This window comes from Capra hircus, chromosome 2 (genome assembly GCF_001704415.2).
Source record: "Capra hircus breed San Clemente chromosome 2, ASM170441v1, whole genome shotgun sequence".
Lineage (NCBI taxonomy): Eukaryota > Metazoa > Chordata > Mammalia > Artiodactyla > Bovidae > Capra > Capra hircus.
The window spans coordinates 20,530,122-20,556,066 of record NC_030809.1 but is presented as its reverse complement, the minus strand read 5'-3'; the positions used below and the strand labels follow the sequence as shown (position 1 = coordinate 20,556,066).

Below are 25,945 nucleotides of genomic sequence, written 5' to 3'. Positions count from 1 at the left end.
CGGGAGATAGTGAAGGACAGGGGAGCCTGGTGTGCTGCAGTCCATGGGGTCGCAAAGAGTTGGGCACGACTGAACAACTGAACAACAGCGAAGGCCAGAGAGTAACAAAGTCAAGTTTGCACCTTAGAGAAATGAAGATGAGAATTTGAAACTGGAGGCGGCAGCTGGGAGATGTCTACTACACAAGCAGAGGTGAAGGACAAAGGCTATGTTAAGACAGGTGCAGTGAGTCAGAGAAGAAGGTAGCAGCCCACAGGAAGTGGAGACTGAAATTGAGGTCTGGGGGAATCTGAGAGAGGAGGGATTATGGTGGATAGGCCTCCCTCCGCTGGCAGCATGGATGGGCTCCACTCATTGAGAATAAGAACCTGAAAGGAAACATCCTGACCCCCAGCTCATAGCAACTGTCTTTGGGCAGTCCAGAAGCATTTCAACTAACTCGCTGGGGGAGAGGGTTTGGGAGAAGGAGCTTTTAATAAGGATAATCACCAGTAAGGAATTAGGAGAAGAACTTTAAAGCTTTGTTCATCCTTCAGAGTGAAAGGAGAGAAGTACACTGATGGGTAACCAGATAAAGAAACTAATGGCCTAAAAAATAATGTGGTTCTCTAATGTAAGATAGTATTATTTCCATAATCTTGCTTTTTCAAGCATTGAACATAATTTTTCAAAATCAGCAGGCAGCATTTGTACTGCATTTAGAGGGGGCTCTTGTGATACTACTATTTTGAATCAGCCTTGTACACTACCTTGGACTCACTGTGGAGGAACTTGTCCACTAAATTCAGGCTGTTTTGTTTTTTTTTTAATTTATTCGGTCAGTTTGTTAAGATAATATTCTGATACTAAAATGAAGGTGTTCAAAATAGCAAGCAAGATATATTTTCTTATGGTCCATCAATCACCCTTTCATCTTCCCAGAAAATGTTCTCAGAACAATTTCATGAATGAACGAGATGAATTTTTGGAAGGCCTGAATTTAGGTAATATATGAAAAAACTTTTGGAATCAGAAAATTGTAATTATAAATAAGGTTGAAATTGGCTTAAATTTCAGGTGTATGCAAATATTTAACATGCCATAGCAGAGTTTTAAAAAATTAATAAAGGGTCAAATGAACTAGGAAATATTCTGGTATATCAAGATAATATTTCCTCTTAAAATATACATTTTTCTCTTTTTACCAAGAAGCAGCCTTAAAATAAATTGCCATCCTGGAGGCAGCCCAGAGCAAGATTCATTTGAAATATATTCTGCATATAAGAACACACTCCCAATCAATATTTGGCAAGAAAAGCATTTCTTATAAACAACATTTTAATTATTATTAAGTGCATTGAAACTAAGCACCAAAATGAATGTCACTTTCTCATGGGAAATTTCTTTAGTTTTCTCTAAAATACCATTTTTTTAACATGAGAAATGGAAATTTAATAAAAGTCTTTTCCAATAAGCCATTTGATTTTCAGGATTAGATCACAGAATTCTAGCAAAATAGAAGACGTATCCTTTTGCTAGACAGAAAACTACTCACTGTAAAATGACATGACCTCTAAGCTTTTATTTAAAAAAAAAAAGCCAAATATCAAACTGCTGCCTTGGTCTAATACTGATATAGAATACAAGAATGTTTTTAGGATAGGAAAAAAAAGGAAGCTCCTGTAAAAACCAATAACAGAACATAAGACTCAAGCTGTAGGTTGTCTTTGTTTCATTTAAAAGTGCCAGGTCTTTGGCAGGGGCTGGGGGTGACGATGACTTAAATGAATCTTCTTACCTTAGTTTAATTAAGTCGGCCCTTCATTTTCTCCCAAGCGCATAATGATAGCTCTGTCATTTCCCTGCATGAGATGCCATTATGTGAATGGCGGGAAAGTGTCCTTTGTGGGGCTATTGGACTGCTCTGTAGGCGTACCCAGGGGAGGGAAGGGGTCTGCTTTGTGTGAACGTGGCCCCATGTGGCTCCAGGCCCATTAACACACACACACACACACACGCGTGCACGGAAGACAAGTCGGACCCCAACTGGGCCAAAGCGGTCTGTTTGGAAGTTCACTGCAGTGGGGAATCAATTTTTGTGAATCACTGCCTTAATATTCATTAATAGCTTTTAGGCTCTTAATCCCTTATTGAACATATTTTTGCCCCATAATTGCTACTTTCCCAAAGGGTTGCCAAAGTAGGCATTTCTATTCTCTGAAAAATGCAGAAGGGAACATAATGTTTTATGTTCATCTGCGATGTGTTTTATGCTAATGTTTCATCTCTGGAATATAGCAACCATGGTCCTTCACGGCATAATGATTCATTCTGCTTTGAAATGAACTGTTAAGGCTGGCTGTGTGGGTTTTTGTTTTTTTAATCTCCTTGGGTCATGGTTTTACAATTATTTAAAGTGCATGGAAAAATAGATTACAGAGGAAATCATTTTGAAACGTAGGAAATCTCTACTTCCTAGTTCATTTGCTGGCCTATTTTTTTCTTTTTTTTTTTTTCTATAACATCCATCCAGAAGCCCACTGTATTATAGAGTAATTGACTTCAATTGTTTGAGTTGCTATTAACCAATGAATGAAGTTTCCAGTAATGTCATTTGTAATCTGGCCTTTATCATCTATTTGCCTTCCCCTGAATTAGCATACTTTTAAATAAAGCCAGCGTTTCCCACTATCCTCAATGAAAGAAGAATATCTGTGTCTCATCTAGATTGGTAGGTCCAAACAAATCCATATGTGTGGCACTTGCTTAATCTGTCCAGAGCAGAGGAAGGAATGATATAGTCCTCTGGGAATAGCCACATTGAAACAGAAGGCACGGCTAAACCAGGAGTCTAAGATGAGCACCACTGAATCTCTTAGCACATCCTTGGATGTCTCAGCCTCCTGGCAAGTTTCTCTTGGTGACCTGATTGCGAAAGGTGGGGTCTTAGCTATGCTTCACACAGACTTGGCACCTGCTGACTTTCTGGCGTTGAGTATGGCTTTCTTTCAAGGTGTCCGGTAATGGTGCAGAGGAAAACTGCAAGTCCGGTCTCACCGTTGTCAGCCAGAAACTATACTTGTTGGCAAAAAAGTGGCAAGTTCCCTGCCGGCCTTGGCATTCCAGGAACGGTGCAGCTCTGAAATCCTCTAGGCAGCTGCCTGGGGACATGAGGGCCTGCCCGCCTCCTTGGTCCCCAGCGCCTGTGTGCTACCCAGACAACAGGAGAGAATTAGGGCTCAGACATGCACAGACAAACCCAGACCCAATCAGTGACACACCCAGGTCTGGGCCTGACTTTACATTTTTCCTAAAAATCATCCCAAGAAGAAGAGACTATGATCTGCTAAGGAAAGGTGGCTCAGTGGTAAAGAATCTGCCTGCAATGCCAGGAGACACGGGTTCAATCCCTGGGCTGAGAAGATCCCCTGGAGGAGGAAATGGCAACCCACTCCAATATTCTTGCCTAGAAAATCCCATGGAGCAGGGGAGCCTGGCAGTCTACAGTCCATGGGGTTGCAAAGAGTCAGACACGACTGAGCGAAGAGGAAAGGATGGGCTTCCCTGGTGGCTCAGTGGCAAAGAACCTGCCTGCCATTGCAGGAGATCCTCGGGTCAGCAAGACCCCCTGGAGAAAGGAATGGCAGCCCGCTCCAGTGTTCTTGCCTGGGGAATCCCGCGGACAGAGGAGCCTGGTGGGCCGCAGTCTATGGGGTCACAAAGAGTCGGGCAGGACACAACGACTCCGTAAGAACCACAAAGGAAAGGGTACATGGGGAAGGAGATGGGTGTGCACACAAAAAGAAACCCCTGTCACTGAAAAGTGAAAGCGAAGTCACTCACGACTCTTTGCAACCCCATGGACTGTAGCCTACCGGGCTCCTCAGTCCACGGGATTTTCCAAGCAAGAGTTCTGGAGTGGGGTGCCATTTCCTTCTCCAGGGGATCTTCCTGTCCCAGGGATCCAACCCAGGTCTCCTGTACTGTAGGCAGACGCTTTACTGTCTGAGCTACCAGGGAAGCCCCTTTCACTGCGGGCTGATACAAATCCATCCTCTAAATTCTACCCAAGTATTACAAAAATTCATCCACAATAAGCAGAAGAGTGGCCTTGTGTCTCAGCAGGCTATAGTTTTGGGTGGCCTTCATGACCCTCATGCCAAACTGTTGCCCATTGACCCTGGATTCTCAAATTACCATCCAGTCCAGATGGAAGGGGTGCATAGGGGGTCTTAGGGACGGCAGAGGTGCAGGGGCTCACCATGAGGAAGGAGTACCCGATCCAGAGGCTCCTCCAGGCCCGTGGACACGGGGGGATGGACTGGTCTTGGCTGTGCACTGCCACGGCCTGGGCGGGGGCCTCGCACACGGCACAGCGGCTGATGTACGGGCGGATCTCGTCCTCCGAGAGGGGCGTCATGGGCAGAGGCGCAGTGCTTGCTAGCCAGTAGGACCTGTCATTCCTCCGGGCATAGTGGCACACCTGGTGGATGTTGCAGTAGGCGAAGGGCAGCGTGCTAAAGATGGGGAGGCAGGAGCCCGCCAGACCTGGGCAGGGGAGACCACGTGGAGGCTGAGTGCTCTGCTCTGGGATGAGCTTCCCTACCCAGGCCCTCTGCAGACACTCATCTGGCATTGGCAAGGGGCAGGGGACGGGGTCGCGGGGCGAGGGTGGGGGGTGCCTGGCCAAAGCCTGTTGCTGTGGGCACCTGACCACTTTGGCGGCCTCTCGGGTCTCACGGGTCAGGCTGCTTTTTTTTCCTGGATTGCTCTCCAGAGTCAAGCAACAGGCCAGGATGCTCGAGAGACGTGAGCATACGTCTTCTCGAAGAGCTTCAGGAATTTTCAGGAAGCTGCTGGCCCGGCTTGGTAGGGGTAGGGAGCTGGAGGAGCCAAGGGGGCGTGGGAATACAGCAAGACAAGCCTGAGAAGTGGGAGCTCCCAGGCACCCAAGCCGGATGGCTGCAAGAAGTGACTGGAAGCCAGAACCTGAAATCCAAACAAGGTGTGGCCAGGTTTGGAGACAGTGGTGATGGTTCAAAGGAAAGGCCTGTTTATATAGCAGCAAAGAGGGTCAGAGGTAATTAGGGAGCACGGAGCTCAAAGGACTCAGAGTTCAGCCCTGGGGAAGGCTCAGAGAGCAGGCCTGGGTCTATCTGTAGCATTGCTCTAGTATTGAGTTGGCCAAAAAGTTCCTTGTGGATTTTCCGTAGGATTAACGTTTTTACACCCAATATAGCAGACCAAAGGATGCAGGCTTTGTCCATCTTATTAAGGAGTTTGGATTTTATTCCAAGAGGTCGGCAGAGTGCGGCCACAGTGGGGTGAATCTGGCAAGAGCAGGGCAGGGGAGGAGACACTGGTGGTACACGAGAAAGTAGGTGCCCCCCACAGGCCTGCATGCTTTTATCACCCTTACTGATAGTGGGGGTCACGCCCAGTGACAGGACACACCTCACCACCAGCTGATCCTGTGGGCACAGCCCTCCTGCACCCACCACTGCAACCACCACTATCTTAGGGGGATCATAAGTGTCAGCACCTGGGGACTCCACCCTCAACTTAGAAGTCAGTTCTTGAGGCTTACAAATCTACTATTGGAAATTGACAAACAGTGCTAAGGAATGATGCTCAAAGTAAAGTTCTGAGTAAGTAAAGTAAAGTAAACTTTACTTTTCTCAAAATAAAGTTGTTAAAGAGTATAAATTTGCAACTAGTAGATACATAAGTCCTAGTGATCCAATAAATAGTGGAATGAATATAGACAACAATATTGTAGCATAATCATCAAATTTATGAAGAGATTAGATCGTAATTATTCCCACCACAAAATAGAAATTATAACTATGTGATATGATGGAGGTGCCAACAATCAATACAATGAAGTCATTACGATATATATGGATCAGATCAACACCTTGTATACCTTAAACTTACATCATGTTATGTGTCAAATGTATTTCATTTGACAATGAATTCCAAAAGAATACTGGAGTGGGTTGCCATTTCCTTCTCCAGAGGATCTTATCGACTCAGGGACTGAGGCGGCATCTCCAGAAACCAACCATATCCCGATTAAATCATTTACATTGGGAAATAAAAATTGCATTTTATATCAGAGTTATACTTACTGAGGAAGAATTATTTTTAAACTATTAATATGTAGTCAGATTATAATAATTATTAAAAATTAAAAGTAACCTAAATTATAAAATAATTTTATAATTTTATTTTATAATAATTATAATTTAAAATATTTACAAAATTTTCATAATTATCATTTAAAATTTTATAATAATTGGTACTTAAAATTAGAAATAAAAATATAATAATGATATAGCTAGAATGAGCTTTCTTGGCACCTCACAGGGTCATAAATGTAACAGAATTAGTTGAGAATTAGCATGGTAGTTGAAAAAGAAAAACACATCTCATAGAAGATGAGTGATCATTTAAGATATTGATGAATCCATGAAACTAACCCAAAAGTATTGCTCATAAGCAATGAACCTGGGTGACCATGTGCCGTCTACGTACCTAGGTCTTGATTGTGAGCTTTCTCCTGTCCTTCCAGGTATAGCAGGCTATACCCAGTCCAGAGCCTGGGCATGCCCATAGGGCAGGTGGGTTCTCCATCCGTCTGACTGTGGAGAACCAGGAGGAAGCCACTGAGGTATCCAGGGCCAAACCCTATAGGCCCAGGGTCCCCTATGGGCCCAGGAGGGCCTGGAAGAATAAAGAAACATAAAGAAAGGTGGTTTAGGGAGTTAAGTTTAACAGATATTTCCAAGTACCTCTGTCTGGTGCTATGCTAAGTACTCAGAGAACAGAGAGGAATGTTCTCCTCACACAACTGCAGTGCACCCCAACAACTCATTCAACAAGAACACAGTTTAGCAACTTCTAGCTGCTTGGGTTACATCAGCATAGAAACAGCTGAAAATACCTGCCCTCCTACAGCTTACATTCTACTTGAAGAGGAGAAATGACAAGCAATAAGCATAATGAAAAGGTAAACTATGAAATACTTAATAAACGGTAAGTGCTGAGAAGAACGATGGGGTAACGACAGCCAGCGTGGGACCTCCCAGACTTTTCCAACTTAGATTAGGAGTCTGCTATCTGAAAAGGTGACTCTCAAAAGTTGGTCTGTCTTATACCTCCCAGACTCGTTCCATGGTTCTCTCATATTGTCAGTTCCATTCTAAGAAGGACGAGGGTTTAGAATCCATTGTGATTATTGGTTAGTCGCCAAGTCGTGTCTGACTCTTTGCAACCCAGGGACTGTATGGCCCATCAGGCTCCTCTGTCCATGGGATTTCCCAACCAAGAATGCTGGAGTGGGTTGCCATTTCCTACTCCAAGGGATCTTTCCAACCCAGGGATTGAATCTGGGTCTCCTGCATTGCTGGGCGGATTCTTTACTGCTGAGCCACCAGGGAGGCCCATATGTTTTGCTTTGAATCTTTTCTTTTAAAAGAAAGGGAGGTGGAAGAAGCCCAAATTCTAGATCTCTAACTGGCTAGTGGGAAATGAACAGCTATACAGCATATGAGCAGGGACATCTCCTTTGGCCTCTCTAAGGGGGCGACCTACTGAAGAAGGTCAGTGGCCACTTCTAATTGCCAAAAGCAGAGGGTGGAGTTAGACTTTGACACCTTTAAAAAAGGTGTTTGTTAAAAGCTTTTGTTTCTGGAAGACTGGCAGCTCTTCTCATCTATGCTGTAAACCAGAGGCTACAACCTGGTAGCTTGTGGGCTGCATCAGGCCTGCTCATGTGTTTTGTTTGACTTACAAAGATTTGATTAGTTAAGATTTCAGACTAGAAAAGCAGGGTATAAGGAACAGAGGGCCCACACTCCTACATGGCCACAATTTCCACATAGCAGAAGCCAATCTCTGCTTTCAGACTGAGGCCCCTTCCTCAGCATCCCAGCTCCCCCACACCTCTTCACCTGCTTCTCATTACTAACCTGGTACTGCCAAATAGTCTCCACAGAGGAGATTGTATCTGGGAGTCTTCAGGCCCTAACATATTGCTTGATGAGTTATATTTCAGATTTATATTCTAAAGGGTCTTATCTGCCTTCACCGAAGGCCCACTCTCAAGTATTTTTAAAGAAAAGCCTTGTGTTCTTTTTAAGTGGCATCATCAATTCAATGGACATGAGTCTGAGCAAATTCCAGGAGACAGTGAAGGACAGGGAAGTCTGGTATGCTGTAGTCCACGGGGTCAGCAAAGAGTCAGACACAACTAAGCAAATGAACAACAAATGTATTGATGGCTGTACGATAAGAGGAATCAACTCAGAAAACCAGAGACAAGTGATTCAGCCAGTTATAGACGTAAGACCACCCCTGCTGGCCCTAAGATCTTCAGTACAGCCTCTCAGTGGTACAACCATGCCAGGCTCACATTGGGAAAGTGAACAGCAGAAATGGCTGAGCCTTTTATGATAATGAATAGTGCTTTGGAAGAGTAATGGACATAAGGCCTTGACCCGTTTTTATGATAGTCAAGTATCAATTAGAATGTGGGGAGTCCATTCTTTCCTGCTCCTGTTGCTTTGTCTCCCTAAAGCCTGGTGAGTTGGTATCTAAGGCAAACGCTTGAGAGGCCAGGGACCTTGTACACAGTTCTCAGATTCACTGGGCCAGAGAAAAGAAGAGAAATGGAAACCCTTTACCTGGTGCTCCTGGACAGCCCGCTTCTCCCATGTCCCCTTTATGTCCCGGAGGCCCAGGGGACCCTGGGAGGCCATCCTCACCTCTCCTGCCATCCAGCCCAGGCTCTCCTTTGCACCCTGCAGGAAAGTTCACAACAGCAATGGTGACAATGACGTGATGCCTGCTAGGCTAGCATTTACTTCCTGAATTCCACTTGGCAGCCTGGGCCTCCCATCTGGACACACCTGCATTAGCTCATTCATTTTGCAGGTATGTGAAGTTGGGATTATACCACCTCTACTTGGCGGCTGCTGCTGCTAAGTCGCTACAGTCGTGTCTGACTCTTCGTGACCCCATGGACTGCAACCTACCAGGCTCCTCCATCCATGGGATTTTCCAGGCAAGGGTACTGCAGTGGGTTGCCACTGCCTTCTCCGCCTCTACTTGTTAGTTGGGATCATTTAGACTCCAAGAGGTCAAGAAACTTAACCAATTAAGGCCAAAGAGCCAGGAATGGGCAGAGCCAGGATCTGAAGCCAGACCAGCAAGGTGTTGAGTGAAGCATTTTCATATTTTCTTCATAGTCTTGTATTTGGACCTGGTTGGGTTTTTCTTTTTGTTTTTTACACTGAACATCTATGACTTTTGTCATCAAATATTTTCCTTAATAATGATGCTTTAGAAGCCTGAATGGAGGAATGAATACAACTGAACAGCATTCATCTGAGAGAAAGTTAGGTTAAATTTAAAGCAAGAGAAGCAACTTTTAAAGACCAGCTGTTTGTTGAGGGTTCAAGGCACTAGGAAGCAGGGTAATCTTTTTATGTAAAATTATCTGATTCAGTCTATACACAGCCATATGACTAGGTGCTACCACGTGGGGAGATGGAGGCTCAGAGAGGCCACAGTGAGGGTCACATGTGCAGAGGACATGGACCCAGCAGGCCAAGTGCACAGGCTGTGCCAGGTGTCACCAGTCCCACGCTCGGGACAAGCCACAGGGCTCAGGAGTGCTCCCTGGGGTCCCGGGAGCTAGCTGTCATCCTGAGACTTGAGCAGTCCTTTCTTTAAGTGTTTGGTTTATTTTGGCCAAGGCATTAATTCATCAGCAGTGAACTGTTTTGGTCTGGGAAGCAGATTTGGTCCCTGCCTGTGGGAGAGCTTGCAGCCCTTACCGTAATTATCTGAATTACTAGCCCCTCGAGGTTTACAGTGTCTAATCTCTCTCCCTTCCTCAACCATTGTCCTTCTCTGGCAATCTCTCTCTCTTTCTGCCATAAATCAGCCTAAAACCAATCATTACGTCAAAGAGGCTTCCCTCCAGGAACTGCCCCACTTTTCCGTGCTGGACTATGTTGTTTGAGGCAGCGGGAGCCCCCTGAGAGAATGGAGGAGGGGCTGCAGCACTCAGGGGACCAGACCTCTCACTCGACTCCCCTCTCACACAGCCCCCACTTAGAGCCATCTGAAATGCGTGCCCCCCAAACCTTTACATTTTGCATCCCCTGCCTGAGTGGCCTCCACAAACCTCCTCTTTTTGTCCCACAACCAGCAGCCCCCATAACCAATGTTGGTTGCAGTGTGTTCAATGTGGGCATCAGGGGTGCTCCTGGCTTTTGGGGTGCTGTCATGTCACTCCCTTACCTTTTGGATCATAAATTCTCCTGGAACGTGCTGCACGCCTAGGCTGTGTTCTTACATGGTCATCACTCAGTGAGTGAGAAAGGAACCCCTCTCCTCCTCCCTAGTGAGGGGAGGGATGCCCCTCCCTGTCTAACCAGGCAGACACCTCTTCCCAGATGGCCCTGCTCTCTTTCCACCAGCTTCAAAGAGAGTATCTGTTAGTTTGGAAGGAACCTAGGGCCCTGCGGTGAGCTCAGAACATTCTTTTCTTTCCTATCCAAGGACATGATTCCAACACATGGCCACAGGGTGATTCGGGAAAGGGCTACCCAAGGTTAATGGGCCAGCAAACAAACAGGTGTATCGCAGAGAAGCCAGGAGCCATTTCTTCCCAAGTCCCCACATGCAGCAAGCCCATGGGCCATCTGGGAAAGAGTCCCCCAACCAGATGTTACGATATGGGCTTTGCTCCCTTTCGAGGAAGACAAATGGAAATTGTAAGCGGATGACGTTTTCCAAGCCCCTGGAAGGAAAGCTTCTGTTAACTTGACATGTAGGTCCAGAGCTTTTCATCTGGAACTTGTTCACAGGAACAGAAAAACAAACATGTGCTCAGCGGAGTCTGACTCTGCAACCCCATGGACTGTAGTCCACCAGGCTCCTCTGTCTATGGAATTTCCCAGGCAAGGATACTGGAGTGGGTTGCCATTTCCTTCTCCAGGAGATCTTCCTGACACAGGGATCGAACCTGCGTCTCCTACATCGGCAGGCAGATTCGTTACCATTGTGCCAGGAACAGACCTACATCTGAAAGCCCAGCGCTGTCAGATGGAGTCCCTCCTCTGAGAGGGTCAGGTGTTGAAGATAAACGCTCCCAAACAGGATGTAGGGAATGTCAGTGAGACAGTAACAGTTCAAGCCAGAACGGAAACCACTTTTGAGTTCATCACAGGAAGCCTCAGCCTTTGAGGGCCACTTGGGAAGGATTATTGTAGAGATGAATGAGACGCATGAGGAGAAAAGCATTAGACCTTCTGTTATCCAGGGTTCTTAACAGATACAAGTTTTACTTGGTGTGGCCATTACCCACTCAGATCGGGCAGGAAGGAGCCAGGAGTTCATTTTCTTCTCTGTAGATCTCAGCTGCAGCAGTTGGCTACAAGATCAGCTCAGAAATGAAAGAGGTCTTGATGGAAAACAGGAAGAAAACCATATTATTTTAAGCGGAGGTGGTACTTCTGTGGGGCAGTTTGATCCTTCACAACCAAACTCGAGGTGGTTTAAGCGGAGGTGGTACTTCTGTGGGGCAGTTGATCCTTCACAACCAAACTCAGGGTCTTCCTTTAATGTCCCGCTCACCCTGCTGAAAGAATCTCCTTCAGAAAAGGAAAGATGACCCAAACCCATAAGGGTTCCAAATTTCCAAATTTGCTGGCATATCAAATGAAGCACTTTAACAGCATCATCTTTTAGGATTTGGAATAGCTTAGTGGAATTCCATCTCCTCCATCAGCTTTGTTCATAGTAATGCTTCCTAGGGCCACTTGACTTCACAGTCCAGGATGTCTGGCATTAGGTGAGTGATCACACCATCATGGTTATCTGGGTCATTAAGATCTTTTTTGTACAGTTCTGTGTATTCTTGCCAGCTCTTCTTAATATCATCTGCTTCAGTTAGGTCCATATCATTTCTGTCTTTTATTGTGCCCATCTTTGTGTGAAACCATCCCTTGGTATCTCCAATTTTCTTGAAGAGATCTCTAGTCTTTCCCTTTCTATTGTTTTCCTCTATTTCTTTGCTTTGTTCATTAAGAAGGCTTTCTTATTTCTCCTTGCTAGTCTCTGGAACTCTGCATTCAGCTGGGTGTATTTTTCCCTTTATCCTTTGTCTTTCTACTTCTCTTCTTTTCTCAGCTACTTGTAAGGCTTCCTCAGACAATCACTTTGCCTTCTTGCATTTCTTTTTCACAGGATGGTTTTGGTCACCACCTCTCACACAGTGTTAGGAACTGATGGTTTGGTTTAAATACTTAAGAATCCTGCCCTCCTGACAATGACTGAGCAATGCCCATGTCCATTAGGTGAATAAGGCCATCTTTGCCAGAATTGAGAGTGACCCTCCCCCTCTTTCCTCTTCCTCTTCCAAGAAATACACCTCCTCCTTCCTTCTAAAGGCTGTTTCTGCTCCACTGAGCCCCGATTCAACAGTTTTTAATTCAAGATCAAATCAACACCTAATAATGACTACTCGTAGAGCATTTACTCAGTGATGCTAAGAGATTTCAAAGCTTCATGTCCAGGGACTTCCACGGTGGTCCCGTGGTTAAGAATTCATCTTGCAATGCATGGGACATGGGTTTAGTCCCTGGCTGGGGAACTAATATCCCACATGCTATGGAGCAACTAGGCCTGCATGCCACAACTAAGACCTGAGACAGCCAAATGAATAAATAGTTTAGGAAGATAATTATTTCTTGGGGGGGGGGGAATTATGTCCAAAAGCCACCCAAGGATAAGAGTTAAAATAGGTGTTCCCCTAAAAATAGAAGGGATATTGTAGATCCCATTGAGTGCATGCATGCTAAGTCGCTACAGTCATGGCTGACTCTTTGTGACCCTATGGACTGTAGCCGGAGAAGGCAATGGCAACCCACTCCAGGACTCTTGCCTGGAAAATCCCACGATGGAGGAGCCTGGTGGGCTGTAGTCCATGGGGTCGCTACAAGTCAGACACGACTGAGCGACTTCACTTTCACTTTTCACTTTCGTACGTTGGAGAAGGAAATGGCAACCCACTCCAGTGTTCTTGCCTGGAGAATCCCAGGGTCGGGGGAGCCTGGTGGGCTGCCATCTACAGGGTCGCACGGAGTCGGACATGACTGAAGCGACTTAGTAGCAGCAGCAGCAGCAGCATGGACTGTAGCCCGCCAGGCTCCTCTATCCATGGAATTCTCAGGCAAGAATAGTGGAGTGGGTTTCCATGCCCTCCTCCAGGGGCTCTTTCTGACCCAGGGATAGAACCCTGGTTTCTTATGTCTCCTGAATTGGCCGGTGGGTTCTTTACCACTGGGTCCACCTGGGAAGCCCATAGATCCCCCTACTACATGATTAAACCTTTGGATAATGTAGAAAAAATGTTAGAGGGGAAGGAGATTTTCATGCTTGATTCCCAAGAGTTGTTTAGGCTCCATACAAAAACCTACATAGCAAACACCCAGATTTTCATTTCAGCAATCTTCAATGTCAGAAATCAGAGTGAGGTTCATACCTGGTCCCGGTGGGCCTCTCATGCCAGGAAGCCCCATGGTTCCTTCCGGTCCTCTCGGGCCTGGTACCCCAGGAAGCCCTGGGATTCGGGGGCAGGCATCCAAGTCTGCTGGGGGCCCAGGCTCACCTGAAATTGGAATCACCACCTGTATAAAGGGTTCAAATGCTTATGAACCAGTGCCTTCTGCAATTTGGATGGGCTTCTGACACCATGCTGAAATGTTAGCAAGAATGTTCAGCCATCCAATATCAGCTTTGTGAAGGCAGGACTTTGTCTTGTTCACTATGTGGGGCAGGCAAACTTCTCCAAAACTTTTCGTTGAGTGACTAAATGAATGACTGAATGGGATTTCAGAGGAAGCAAAGGTAGGAAATAGTGAAATCTGGCTGAGGCAGTGACCGTTGGGTGAACTTCACAGGATTTGCCATCTTTGGGCCATTTCTTACTAGGTGCTGGCCACAGGTGGCATGGGGAGAGGTCCTGGTGGGTTCCTCACACTCAGCTTAACATTGCTTTAATTCAGCCATCTACACTGCGCCAGCTGGGTTTCCAGAGTGTCTGCTACCAAAGGAGGCATGATTTCAGGATGGCTAGAGACACTGAGGCAGCAGTGATTTTCAACCTTGAGTGCATGTTGAAATTATCCAGGAGAGTTATAAACATTCAGGTATCTGGGCCCCATCCCAGAAATAGTGGTTTAATTGGTACAGGATGTGGCCGGGGCAGTGACCTCAAGCTTGACTGTACAATAAATCCATCTGCAGAGCTTTTCAAAAATACTGCTGTGGAATCCAGAAATATGGTACAGATGAACCTATCTGCAGGCAAGGAACACGCATGCAGACAAAAAGAAGGGAAATGTGAGCACGGGGCAGGGAGGGAATGAATTGGGAGATTGGGATTGACGTATTAAGGTATATATACTGCCATGCGTAAAACAGATAGCTAGTGGGAACTTGCTATATAGCTCAAGGAGCTCAGCTTGGTGCCCTGTGATGACCTAGGTGGGTGGGATGGGTGATGAGGTGAGAAGTCCAAGAGGCAGGGGATACATGTATACATATAGCTGATTTACTTTGTTGTAAAGGAACTGTAGTCCAATTTTTTTTTAAAGTACTACTGTGAAGAATAAACCACCACTGCTTTTTCACTAATAAGCTACTTCAGAACAATATACCCCTGAGCCTCATTCTACATGTTAGTTTGAATGCTCTTGGTTTGCAGAGCCTTTTTGGCATGTGCACAATAAACTTGTACTAATCACTAAAAAAAAAAAAAAAAAAAAAAGTACTATTGTCAGCACCCCATCTAGATTATTAAAAAGGAATTTGTGTGAGTGAAATCCAAGCATCACTAATTTTTTAAACTGTCCAGATGATTCCAATATTCGCCCAGGCTAAGAAGCACCACTGGAAAGATGCAGCTGTGACCTGAATACATCATGACTGTCTCTCAGGCTTGTTAGAGCCCTGAGTCTCTGAGTCAGTAGGGGCAGCAATTTGCATATTCTAACAAGTGCCCGATGAGCTCAATGATACTGATGTGGGAATCTCACTTTGAGAATTGCAGCCCTAAAGGCTGACATTTTTTTATTCTTGGTTACATTCACATCTCTTACGACAGTTTTTTCCCCCTAAATCTTCATTCAGTCTCCCTGCAATCATTCCACAAAGGACAAGAAATAATAGCTCTAAGCAATCAGTCCATTCTAAAGGAGGTTAGTCCTGGGTGTTCATTGGAAGGACTGATGCTAAAGCTGAAACTCCAATACTTTGGCCACCTCATGCGAAGAGCTGACTCATTGGAAAAGACTCTGATGCTGGGAAGGATTGGGGGCAGGAGGAGAAGGGGACGACAGAGGATGAGATGGCTGGATGGCATCACTGACTCGATGGCCATGAGTTTGAGTAAACTCCGGGAGTTGGTGATGGACAGGGAGACCTGGCGTGCTGCGATTCATGGGGTTGCAAAGAGTCAGACAAGACTGAGCGACTGAACTGAACTAAACTGAAGCAAAAATGACGACCGATAACACAAAGTGGATGCTTTATCATGCATGAGAAGTGAAAGTGTTAATCAGTTGTGTCTGACTCTTTGGGACCCCATGGACTGTAGACCGCCAGGCTCCTCTGTCCTTGGGATTCTCCAGGCAAGAATACTGGAGTGGATAGCCATTCCCTTCTCAGGAGCATCTTTCCGATCCAGATCCAGGGATCAAACCCAGGTCTCCTGCCTTGCGGGTAGGCTCCTTACCATCTGAGCCACCAGCGGAGCTCAACATGCATCAGATCCCATGCTAAATGGTTTATGACTGAATGTTCCCACCCAGGCTGTGTGTGTGTACTGCTGTCATTAGAATATTACAGGGAAGAAAACTCAGGCCCAGGGAAATATATGACATTTATTTATTGGCAAATAAATGTCATGCAGCCAGTTTGTGGCATGCTGCTAAGTCACTTCAGTCGTGTCCGACTCTGTGCGATGCCATAGATGGCAGCCCACCAGGCTCCACCGTCCCTGGGATTCTCCAGGCAAGAACACTGGAGTGGGTTGCCATTTCCTTCTCCAATGCATGAAGGTGAAAAGAGAAAGCGAAGTCGCTCAGTCGTGTCTGACTCTTCGCGACCCCATGGACTGCAGCCCACCAGGCTCCTCTGTCCATGGGATTTCCCAGGCAAGAGTACTGGAGTGGGGTGCCACTGCCTTCTCCATAGTCTAGATTAAAATCCAAGACACCTTGTCTCCAAAACCGTGCTCTTCACCCTCACCTCATACTGCCCTCCTTAAGGACTCTGAACATCTACGTGCTGAATTCTAAGAAATGCAACATATTGTAGAGCACACCCTTCATTAGTTATCGTTTTCTTAAAATTCATACGAATGTGCCAAATAATTTAAAAAACAATGATAAAGCAGTGAGAAAATCCTAGAAAACCTGGCCATAATGGCAATGGAGTCTACATGATAGTAACTGTGCCTGTGGAAAATGGACTTGAATGCTATAAGCAGTTTGGAATTTAACCTCCTGGAAAATATTGTATGAAACCACAAATAACACCAAGTTAGAGGTCTTTTTACAGTATGAATAGTTTAATGTAAAACTTGGCTTTTTTACTCTGGGTGAGTTGAGAGAGGTATAGATCTTATTCTTCCTAGATAATCTGGTGAGTTATGGTGGAAATTCACCAGTGGGGGTGGAGTGAAAGCAGGTAAGTAAAGGCAGGGCTGGGTATTTGGCTGGTACTTTATATTTAGGATGTTGATGCTCTCATCTAGTGAGTCACAGTATATACTGTGACCATAGTCACAGACAAGTGAAAACATTAAATATACAGCAGTAATTTTAAAATATAAACATTAAAGGCAGCAAAATTTCTTAAAATTCTGATTTTGCTTTTTCTTTACTTTTTGACAAACCAGAAGCTGAAAGAAAGGGGCTGAGGCATCTCCTCTAAGGGCCCTAAAAATAATATATGGCGTCTGTATTCAGGGCAACATTCCTTGGGGTTAATAACAGTCGCCTGGAAAGAACAAATGCCCACATTCAGGGTTTTTCTTTCCTTCTTTTGAGAAACTCTTTTTATTCTCTTTGAAAATGCCAGACACAAAATCATATGTTGCTTTTGCATTGTAGAGGATTAAGTGCACACTTAGTTGAAAAGAATGGCATTTTCATTTTAACACACAAAGGAACTTGCTTTTTGAAAATGGGCCTTGGGTGTGATGGGAAAGGCTTGTCACAGTCCCTTACTGGGTGGTCAGGACCCATCTTTTCATGTTGTTGATATTGTTTATTTTAGGGATGTTCTCTGTATTCATATTGCAGAATTTAGAAAGGAAACTTACACCAGTATGGACTGTAGCATCTCACAGAGAAAGCTCATACCTTGTGCCTGAACTGAATTATATAAGCCGAGTCTCTACACTGCCTTGACAACCTCTAAGGAGGTTCAGCACTGGGACACTCTAATATAGGGTTACTATATCTGTAATGAGGAAGCAGAAGCATTAAAACCTAATATAGTTACAGCACCCCATCTAAAAAATTGAACAAAGTTGCCCTTACAAATACAGTGAAAAAAAGCAAGTATGAAAATGACTGGAAACAAGATTTAAAGGAAATTATTCATCTTACAGCAATGCTTACCTCTGGAACCTGGAGAGGTCCAAAGCCAAAAATGTGAGGCCACACAGCGATTTTCATTAGGTGGAAAGAGATTATAAACGTGTAAGTTAGGACAAAAGTGAAATAGATTGAGAATGCAAATAATAATTTGCATAGACAGCATAGACAGCAAGCAGAATGACGGCATCTTATGTACATAATAAGTCCACATTCCTGTTACTGACAAGAACGGCTATGATGAATGAAGTTTTCGTATCTAGAAAGACCTGAAATGAAACCCTCTTGCGCAATATAAAATTCGAGTTGGTTTCTTACGACAAATATGCTCTGATTTAATGTATGGAAAAATCCTGTCCTTTTAAAGGCTTCTGGAAATTCCATATTAATTTGCCGAGTTTTGTAGAGTATTCACAGAAAGGAAATACAAGAGGAATCATAGCAGTTCTTCATCGTGTTGTTCTGTGGTCCATCAAAAAGCAGTAGAGTTTTCTTACTCTTTGGACTAGAGTGCTAATTTAAGAGACTGCAAAATATTCAGAACGGACACCACACTGCTGTCATAGTGACTTAGGGTCCTGAAAGATGTGACTTCTGCCAATCTCAGATACACATGTGTGCCCTTCCAGCTCTTCCTTGGTTTCTTTTGACTTTCTGATGAAAACCTGTTGTCTATAGAGCTGAAAAATCAATTCGTTTCATCTTCATAGAAACTAATGTACTTGACAAGAAACATTAAAATAAAACATCTAGAAAAATTAATGGTAGGGAATTCGGAGACAAGAATTAAGTATACGATGTTCACGTACAACAATCAAGTCTGTCTTTGAATCTCATGTGAAGGAACAAGGGTTTATTTACCTTAGAAATTGTATATGTAAAACCAACTCCTAACTTTCACACTCACTTGTTCTAATTACAGGTAAGTTTTCCAAACCTGAGACTCTGTCATGCAGCTTGAGATAAACATAATCTTTATAAAAAAGAGCTTAACTTACTAGAATTTACTGTAATTTCAGAATAATTACTTTCTGAAAGATGACCCTCATAGTAAATATTTTTTAAAAAACACTCCATGTAGGCTAGGTGGAGATGACTAGGCATTAGAAGCTTACCTGGAGGACCCAAAGGCCCTCGTCTGCCTGGAGGTCCAGGTAAACCTTTGTCTCCAGGTGGCCCAGGACTTCCAGGTGGCCCCTGTGGCCCCGGGAATCCCATTGGTCCTAAAAGAAACATGAAAAGGAGGGCACTAGAATGAAGCATTATAAAAACAACAGCTTGATGGACTGAATTCAGAGGTTCACTCCAGCAAAATGCAGGGCAAAGTCAGCCTCAGATTGGAGAATAGCTCCCTCTTTCTTCTGGAAGGCTGAGAAGAGTTGCCTCTGTCTAAAGGAAACACAACAATCCATCAACAGGACAAAGGAAAATCGTTCCATGACCAAAACAGAACTAAGTGAGGATGAAAACCCAGTAACCCTAAACTTTCTCTGGAGACAGTCAAAGGACTGCCACAGAAAGGGAAACTTGGGAAAGATGCTCCACTATCTGGGAACACCCACCCTGACCCTGAGATTCCACCCTTCTCTTCCCCACTCTCTCAAGTTCAGCCAGACCAGCCACTCGATGCCTCCTACACACAGTTCCTTCTCTCCTCCTCATCCAGGAAGTCCTCCGCATTCTGTAGGGTGCAGATCACATCAAGGAGGCCCTCCCTGGAATCCCAACCCAAGTCCAGTTGCTTTGCAATAAGCACTGAGAGAAGTGTGCCTCGCCACCCAAAGCATGTCTCTCATTTAGTACTGTTCTTGTTGTTCAGTTGCTTGGTCATGTCAGACTCTGTGACCCCATGGACTGCAGCACGCCAGGCTTCCCTGTCCTTCACTGGCTCTCGGAGCTTGCTCAAACTCATGTCCATTGAGTCAGTGATGCCATCCAACCATCTTGTACCCTGTTGTCCCTTTCTCCTCCTGCCTTCAATCCTTCCCAGCATCAGGGTCTTTTCCAGTGAGTCAATTCTTTGCATCAAGTGGCCAAAATACTGGAGCTTTGGCTTCAGCATCAGCCCTTCCAATAAATGGTCAGGGCTGATTTCCTTTAGGATTGACTGGCTTGATCTCCCTGCTGTCCAGGGAACTCTCAAGAGTCTTCTCTAACACCAAAATTCGAAAGCATCAATTCTTCAGTGCTCAGCTTTTTTTTTTTTTGGAGTAGGAAATGGCAACCCACTCCTGTATTTCTTAAATGCCTGGAAAATTCCATGGATAGAGGAGTCTGGAGGGCCATAGTCCATGGGGTCGCAAAGAGTCAGACACAACTGAGTGACTAACACTTCAGCCTTCTTTATGGTCCAACTCAGTTAATATAGATGGATACTTTAATGTATTTTTATTCCCTTATGAAATCATATATTTAACTTAATTAGTGGGTACTCCTTTTGAATTTGTTCACTACTATATTTCTGTGGATTCCTAATAATAATTTATGGAACAGATCAAGTATTTCGCACTGGGTAAGTCTAAAAAAGGTAAGCTGAAGAAATTCCCTCGTCCTTTTAACAGTTAAACACTCTTTGGCCCTAGGCTCACTGGAATGGGAATTGAGAAGCATGATTAGAGGTTCTACCAATATTTCCAACGCTTGGTATATGCTTTTGTAGGTTGCTATTATTTACATTTCTTGCTATTTCCCTAATCCTGAAGTATATTTCCCAGGTGAAAGCTAATTCTCTAGGGAAGCCACTGGGGAGGAGGAATGACTTATTAGGCAGAGATACAAGGCTATATAGACAGCCCCCTTCCTCTCTCTTGGTGACTTGAATGCTAGGTGTATCTGTCCAATCTGGGAGTTTAATAATTAGAAGCCAAAATATCTGCAGATATAAGGCACAATTTCTAAAGTTGATTTTACCGCTAATAAAGGTGAATAGGATTGCTGAGTACTGTTGTACAGGTTATACACTGCACAATTTCAGGGATGCCATTTGTGTTCTAGTCATAGCAGCCTCATGGTGATTCTGACCTTCCCTCTGCTCTAATCGTTTACTTATTTCACATTTGTTTCAGAAATCAGACAGAGTGCTAGTTACTGGGCTCCTGCAAAGTTCAATATTTGCATCTCGGTATCAAGTTTCCTTATTTATGACATAAGGGAGGTAAAATGGATAATCTTTATTGGTCTCTTCTCAACAAAATGTCCTATGAACCTTATAATTGTCTAAAATTGTTACAGCCAAAACTAAGGTCCCCAAATATTCAGTTCAGTTGCTCAGTCGTGTCCGAGTCTTTGTGACCCCATGGAATGTAGCATGCCAGGCCTCCCTGTCCATCACCAACTCCCAAAGTTTGCTCAAACTCATGTCCTCAAATTGGAGATGCCATCCAACTGTCTCATCCTCTGTCATCCCCTTCTCCTCCTGCCCTCAATCTTTCCCAGGGTCTTTTCTAATGAGTTAGTTCTTCGCATCAAGTGGCCAAAGTATTGGAGTTTCAGCTTCAACATCAGTCCTTCCAATGAACACTCAGGGATGATCTCCTTTAGGATTGAATGGTTTGATCTCCTTGCAGTCCAAAGGACTTTCAAGAGTCTTCTCCAACACCACAGTTCAAAAGCTTCAATTCTTTGGCACTCAACTTTCTTTATGGTCCAACTCTCACATCTATACATGACTACTGGAAAAACCATAGCTTTGTCTAGATGGACCTTTGTTGGCAAAGTAATGTCTCTGCTTTTTTAATATGCTGTCTAGATTGGTCATAGCTTTTCTTCCAAGGAGCAAGCATCTTAATTTCATGGCTGCAGTCACCATCTGCAGTGATTTTGGAGCCCCCCAAAATAAAGTCTCTCACTGTTTCTACTGTTTCCCCATCTATTTGCCATGAAGTGATGGGACAGATGCCATGATGTTTGTTTTCTGAATGTTGAGTTTTAAGTCAGCTTTTTCACTCTCCTCTTTCACTTTCAACAAGAGGCTCTTTAGTTCTTCTTCACTTTCTGACATAAGGATGGTGTCATCTGCATATCTGAGGTTATTAATATTTCTTCTGGCAATCCTGATTACAGCTTGTGCTTCATCCAGCCTAGCATTTTGCATGATGTACTCTGCATATAAGTTAAATAAGCAGGGTGACAATATACAGCCTTGACATATTCCTTTCCCTATCTGGAACCAGTCTGTTGTTCCATGTCCAGTTCTAACTGTTGCTTCTTGACCTAGATACAAGTTTCTCAGGAGGCAAGTAAGAATTTAAGAATTTTCCACAGTTTGTTGTGATCCACACGTCAAAGACTTTGGCATAGTTGATAAAGCAGAAGTAGATGTTTTTCTGGAACTCTCTTGCTTTCTCGATTGCCAGGAGCCAGCGTGAGGAATCCCGCCCATGGCAAAGGTCATGAGGAAGGAAGCCCAACAGAACACAAAGGCGTGATCCGACTTCGGGGGTTCCCCCTGAGTTTTCCTGAACATCTACCCCAAAAAACAGAGTCTGCCTGCTTTATTACTATGCTTTTCACTCTTCTGACATTCTCTGGCAAAAAGTTAATTCAGGGCTTCAGTCTCCTGCATCAGCTCAGACCCCTTTGATGGCTCTCTAACTTGCCTGACAGGTTCCCCCCGACTTTTTACAATTTGTGAATTGCTTATAACCCCCAGTCACAAGAGGCACAAAGCTTAAAGCATCTTAAAGATACAGAGCCTTTTTTAAAGAGCTAAAAATCATATTGGTGACAGGTTTTCACTGTTGACTCAATGACTGCTGCCAGGCCTCCGTATTCTTTATCTTTTAGGCACCTGAAAGATATTAATCAATGTAATTGGGCTATAGGAATAGGAATACAGTAGTTTTGATGTTAGCAACACTAGACTTTTGAGTTAATTACTTTTCTTTGTTATATATCACTGCACTCTTCTGTGTCCTTGCTATGTAAGAATGTAACTTTATTTAGTGCTTTCTGAGAGTGGCACCAGACTTTGGGAAGAACAACACAAATAAGTCTTCTGGTTGACAAACCCTTATCAGAAAAGGGCTGTAAAATGTTAATTGGCCCTCTGGCCAGAAGATGATGTAAATCACCTAAGACTTGTGTATACAACTAGGTATGCAGAGAGAAAGCCTGGTCTCGATAAGAGTCAGGGCCGCTTATGCTGCATAATTTTAGATTATCCATTGATGTCTAGGTACAAAAAAAGGTATAAAAGGCCTTTCTGGACAATAGGGGATGGGCCAGTCACTGGACTGGTTTCCCCCGTGTCTCCTCTTTACTCTGTTTTCAGGCTGAATTCCCATTTGGGGTGTGGAGGCTCGCCATGTCTACTTACTTGCCCTGGCTTCTAAGATCCGTGAGAGAGGGAGCCCAAGGCGGGGCACTCTCCAATATTCAAACGGATGGCAGTGGCCTAACGTAGATGGTGGAAATCTCTTGTCCTGAGATTTTATTGGCTTTCCCCGTAAACCGTTATTCAACCTCTTTTCTCCACTAAACTTTCCTACTATACTATTTCTTTTTAATTTCTTTTATATTTCTAATTAAATAAATCAGCTTTCCTCACCTATGCCATTCACCCTTCGAATTTCCCTGGATCCACCAGGGCTGGACCCCAACACTCGATGATCCAATGGATGTTGGCAATTTGATCTCTGGTTCCTCTGCCTTTTCTAAAACCAGCTTGAACATCTGAAATTCATGGTTCATGTACTGTTGAAGCCTGGCTTGGAGAATTTTGAGCACTACTTTCCTAGCATGTGTGATGAGTGCAATTGTGCAGTAGTTTGAACATTCTTTGACATTGCCTTTCTTTGGGATTGGAATGAAACTGACCTTTTCCAGTCCTATGGCCACTGCTGAGTTTTCCAAATTTGCTGGCATATTGAGTGCAGCACTTTCACAGCATCATCTTTTAGGATTTGAAATAGCTCAACTGGGATTTCATCCTCTCCACTAGCTTTGTTCGTAGTGATGCTTCCTGAGACCCACTTGACTTCACATTCCCCAAATATTAGCAGCTAAGTAAAACTTAATTAAAATAAATATTTTAATCTTAAATGGTGGGAGAATTCAGTAGTGGAGACACTTTTGTGAATATAAAAAGGCAAAGTCAGCAGTCTAAAACTGAACTGTCCAATACAGAAGCCACTAACGTGGCTGTTAAACAATTGAAATTGGCAAAGCCAAACTGTGCTGTGCTTTAAGTTTAAAATACACACCAGATTTCACCATCAAAGAGGAGCATCTTATTTGGGAAAGAAACTAGGTTTGTACAACCAGCCCTAATTACCCTTTGATAGTTTATATTGATTTTACATTAAAATGTAATAATATTTGAATATATTACGTCAAAGCAGGAAAATCTGTTTATTTGTTTCTTTTAACTTTCTAAAATGTGGCTATTACATCTTTTAATTACATATGTAGCTTGCATTAAATTTCTATTGTATAGTTCTTGTCGAAGATTATCAAGCATGTTATTAGGGACTAAAGATGAACTTGCGTTTCTTCTTCTTACTTGTCCGACTGTCACCCACATTTTAGGATTCTGGGCAAGTCAGGACATTTTGGAAATGTAGTCATTATTGCCATAGGAACTGAGAATGACCTCACAGTAGTGCATACCCCAGACCTGCAAGCCAGATAGGAAAGTCATCTAGTACTACTTAAAAGAACTATTTCCATTCATACCTTTCTGGCCGTGTTTTCCATCACATCCTGGGAAGCCTTTGTGTCCTGGAGGGCCTGGTGGGCCTGGGAGACCTGGAGGCCCCGGCAGACCACAGTCTCCTGGTTCCCCTTTCAGAAGGTCGACACTCCCAGGTGGTCCTGGAGGCCCAGGTACTCCTGACCACAAGAGTAGGCAAAAAGATTCTTTCAGTCAAAAACAAATGTGCATGCTGGCTGCCTAAGAACTTCTTAAGGAAAGGAATTTAATCATTTACAAGCAAGCGATGCAAGGAATTAGAATAAGAATGTCAATAGTATCAGAGGTGAAGCAGTATGTCTCTTGAAGCCCAAGTTGAGAAATGTAAAAAGTCTGTTAGTAACTATTAGGACAAAATGAGCTATGCAAAACCTTCCTTCCCTTCAGAGCCATTCCTTTTGGAAGCATCAGTTTTGACTTTTCTTTGCATTGCCTTCCCATTGCTTTCATGTGATAGATGGATGGATGGATAGATAAATGAATAGATGGATGGGTAAATGGATGGATGGATGGATGAATGGGCGGATGGATAGATGGATACATGGATGGATGGATAGATGAATAGATGGATGGATGGGTAAATGGATGGATGGATGAATGAATGGGTGGATGGATACATGGATGGATGGATAGATGAGTAGTTGGGTAGATGGGTAAATGGATGAATGGATAGATGGATGTGTGGGTGGACAGAGAGATAATAGATTTTTAACAAAGTCTGACTAGGCTCCTTGGTGGTCCAATGGTTAAGAATCTACCTGTCAGTGCAGGGGACATGAGTTTGATCCCTGGTAAGGGAAGATCCCACATGTCTGTACACCACAGCTAAGCCCATGTGTCACAACTACTGAAGCCCACACACCCTAGAACCGTGCTCTGCAACAAGAGTAGCCCCTGCTCACCGCTACTAGAGAAAGCTCATGCAGCAGCAAAGACCCAGTGCAGCCAAGAATAAATAAACCAAAAAGAGAGAGAGAGAGAATCTGGCTGATGAAAAACGAATATCCACTCAATTAAATTTAAAATCCTATTTGAAAACCATTGTCTACACATGGTATTTGAGCCCAAGTTCTATTCCTACTTAACTTCTAACCTTCTTAGCATATTTTGGGGCATTTCAGTTTTTCATAGTGTAAAGCAGAATTACATATTTTTTATCCCACCCTCACTAAAACCTAAAGATTTAAAGGTTTCTGTCTCTCTGGAAGAGTTCTATGGGCTAGTAGGAATATGATTGCCTGCATTTGGCAGAAGGCTGCACTGAGCCACACTCTTGTTCCAACTCCCCAGTCAGCTCTGGTTCAATCTTACTTTGTTAAATATTGACTAGCTAGAGTTCATCCCAGTGAAGTGATAACAGGAGCAAAACGTACTGTGAGCAGCACATGAAGAGACTCTGTGTGGGTGTGTGTGGGTGTGTGTGTGTGTGTGAGAGAGAGAGAGAGGCGGGGGTCCTGTCATCTCTGGGCTGAAAGAAGTGCTTTATGTGCTGATACTGAGACCAACAAGGATGGCGAGGCCACCTCCTGCTGCTTCCTTCTGCGCCCTCAAGCTCAGCATCAAGCCAGCGATGGTGAAGACTTGCTCTGTGTCA

General features: G+C 44.1%; 1 protein-coding gene across 3 annotated transcripts in view; it reads right to left on the bottom strand.

Annotated features, from left to right (window-relative positions):
* COL4A4 (collagen type IV alpha 4 chain) overlaps positions 2,451-25,945 on the bottom strand; it is a 146,338-nt gene continuing 122,843 nt past the window's right edge. For all 3 annotated transcript variants that reach the window (XM_018058850.1, XM_018058852.1, XM_018058849.1), the window contains exons 41-48: positions 24,336-24,491; positions 18,776-18,883; positions 17,685-17,693; positions 13,538-13,663; positions 8,667-8,783; positions 6,517-6,705; positions 4,241-4,527; positions 2,451-3,189 (exon numbers count right to left, since the gene is read on the bottom strand). In XM_018058850.1, coding sequence (XP_017914339.1) covers positions 2,926-3,189; positions 4,241-4,527; positions 6,517-6,705; positions 8,667-8,783; positions 13,538-13,663; positions 17,685-17,693; positions 18,776-18,883; positions 24,336-24,491 — 1,256 coding nt within the window. In that variant the 3' untranslated portion in view covers positions 2,451-2,925. The remainder of the gene's footprint in view (positions 3,190-4,240; positions 4,528-6,516; positions 6,706-8,666; positions 8,784-13,537; positions 13,664-17,684; positions 17,694-18,775; positions 18,884-24,335; positions 24,492-25,945) is intronic.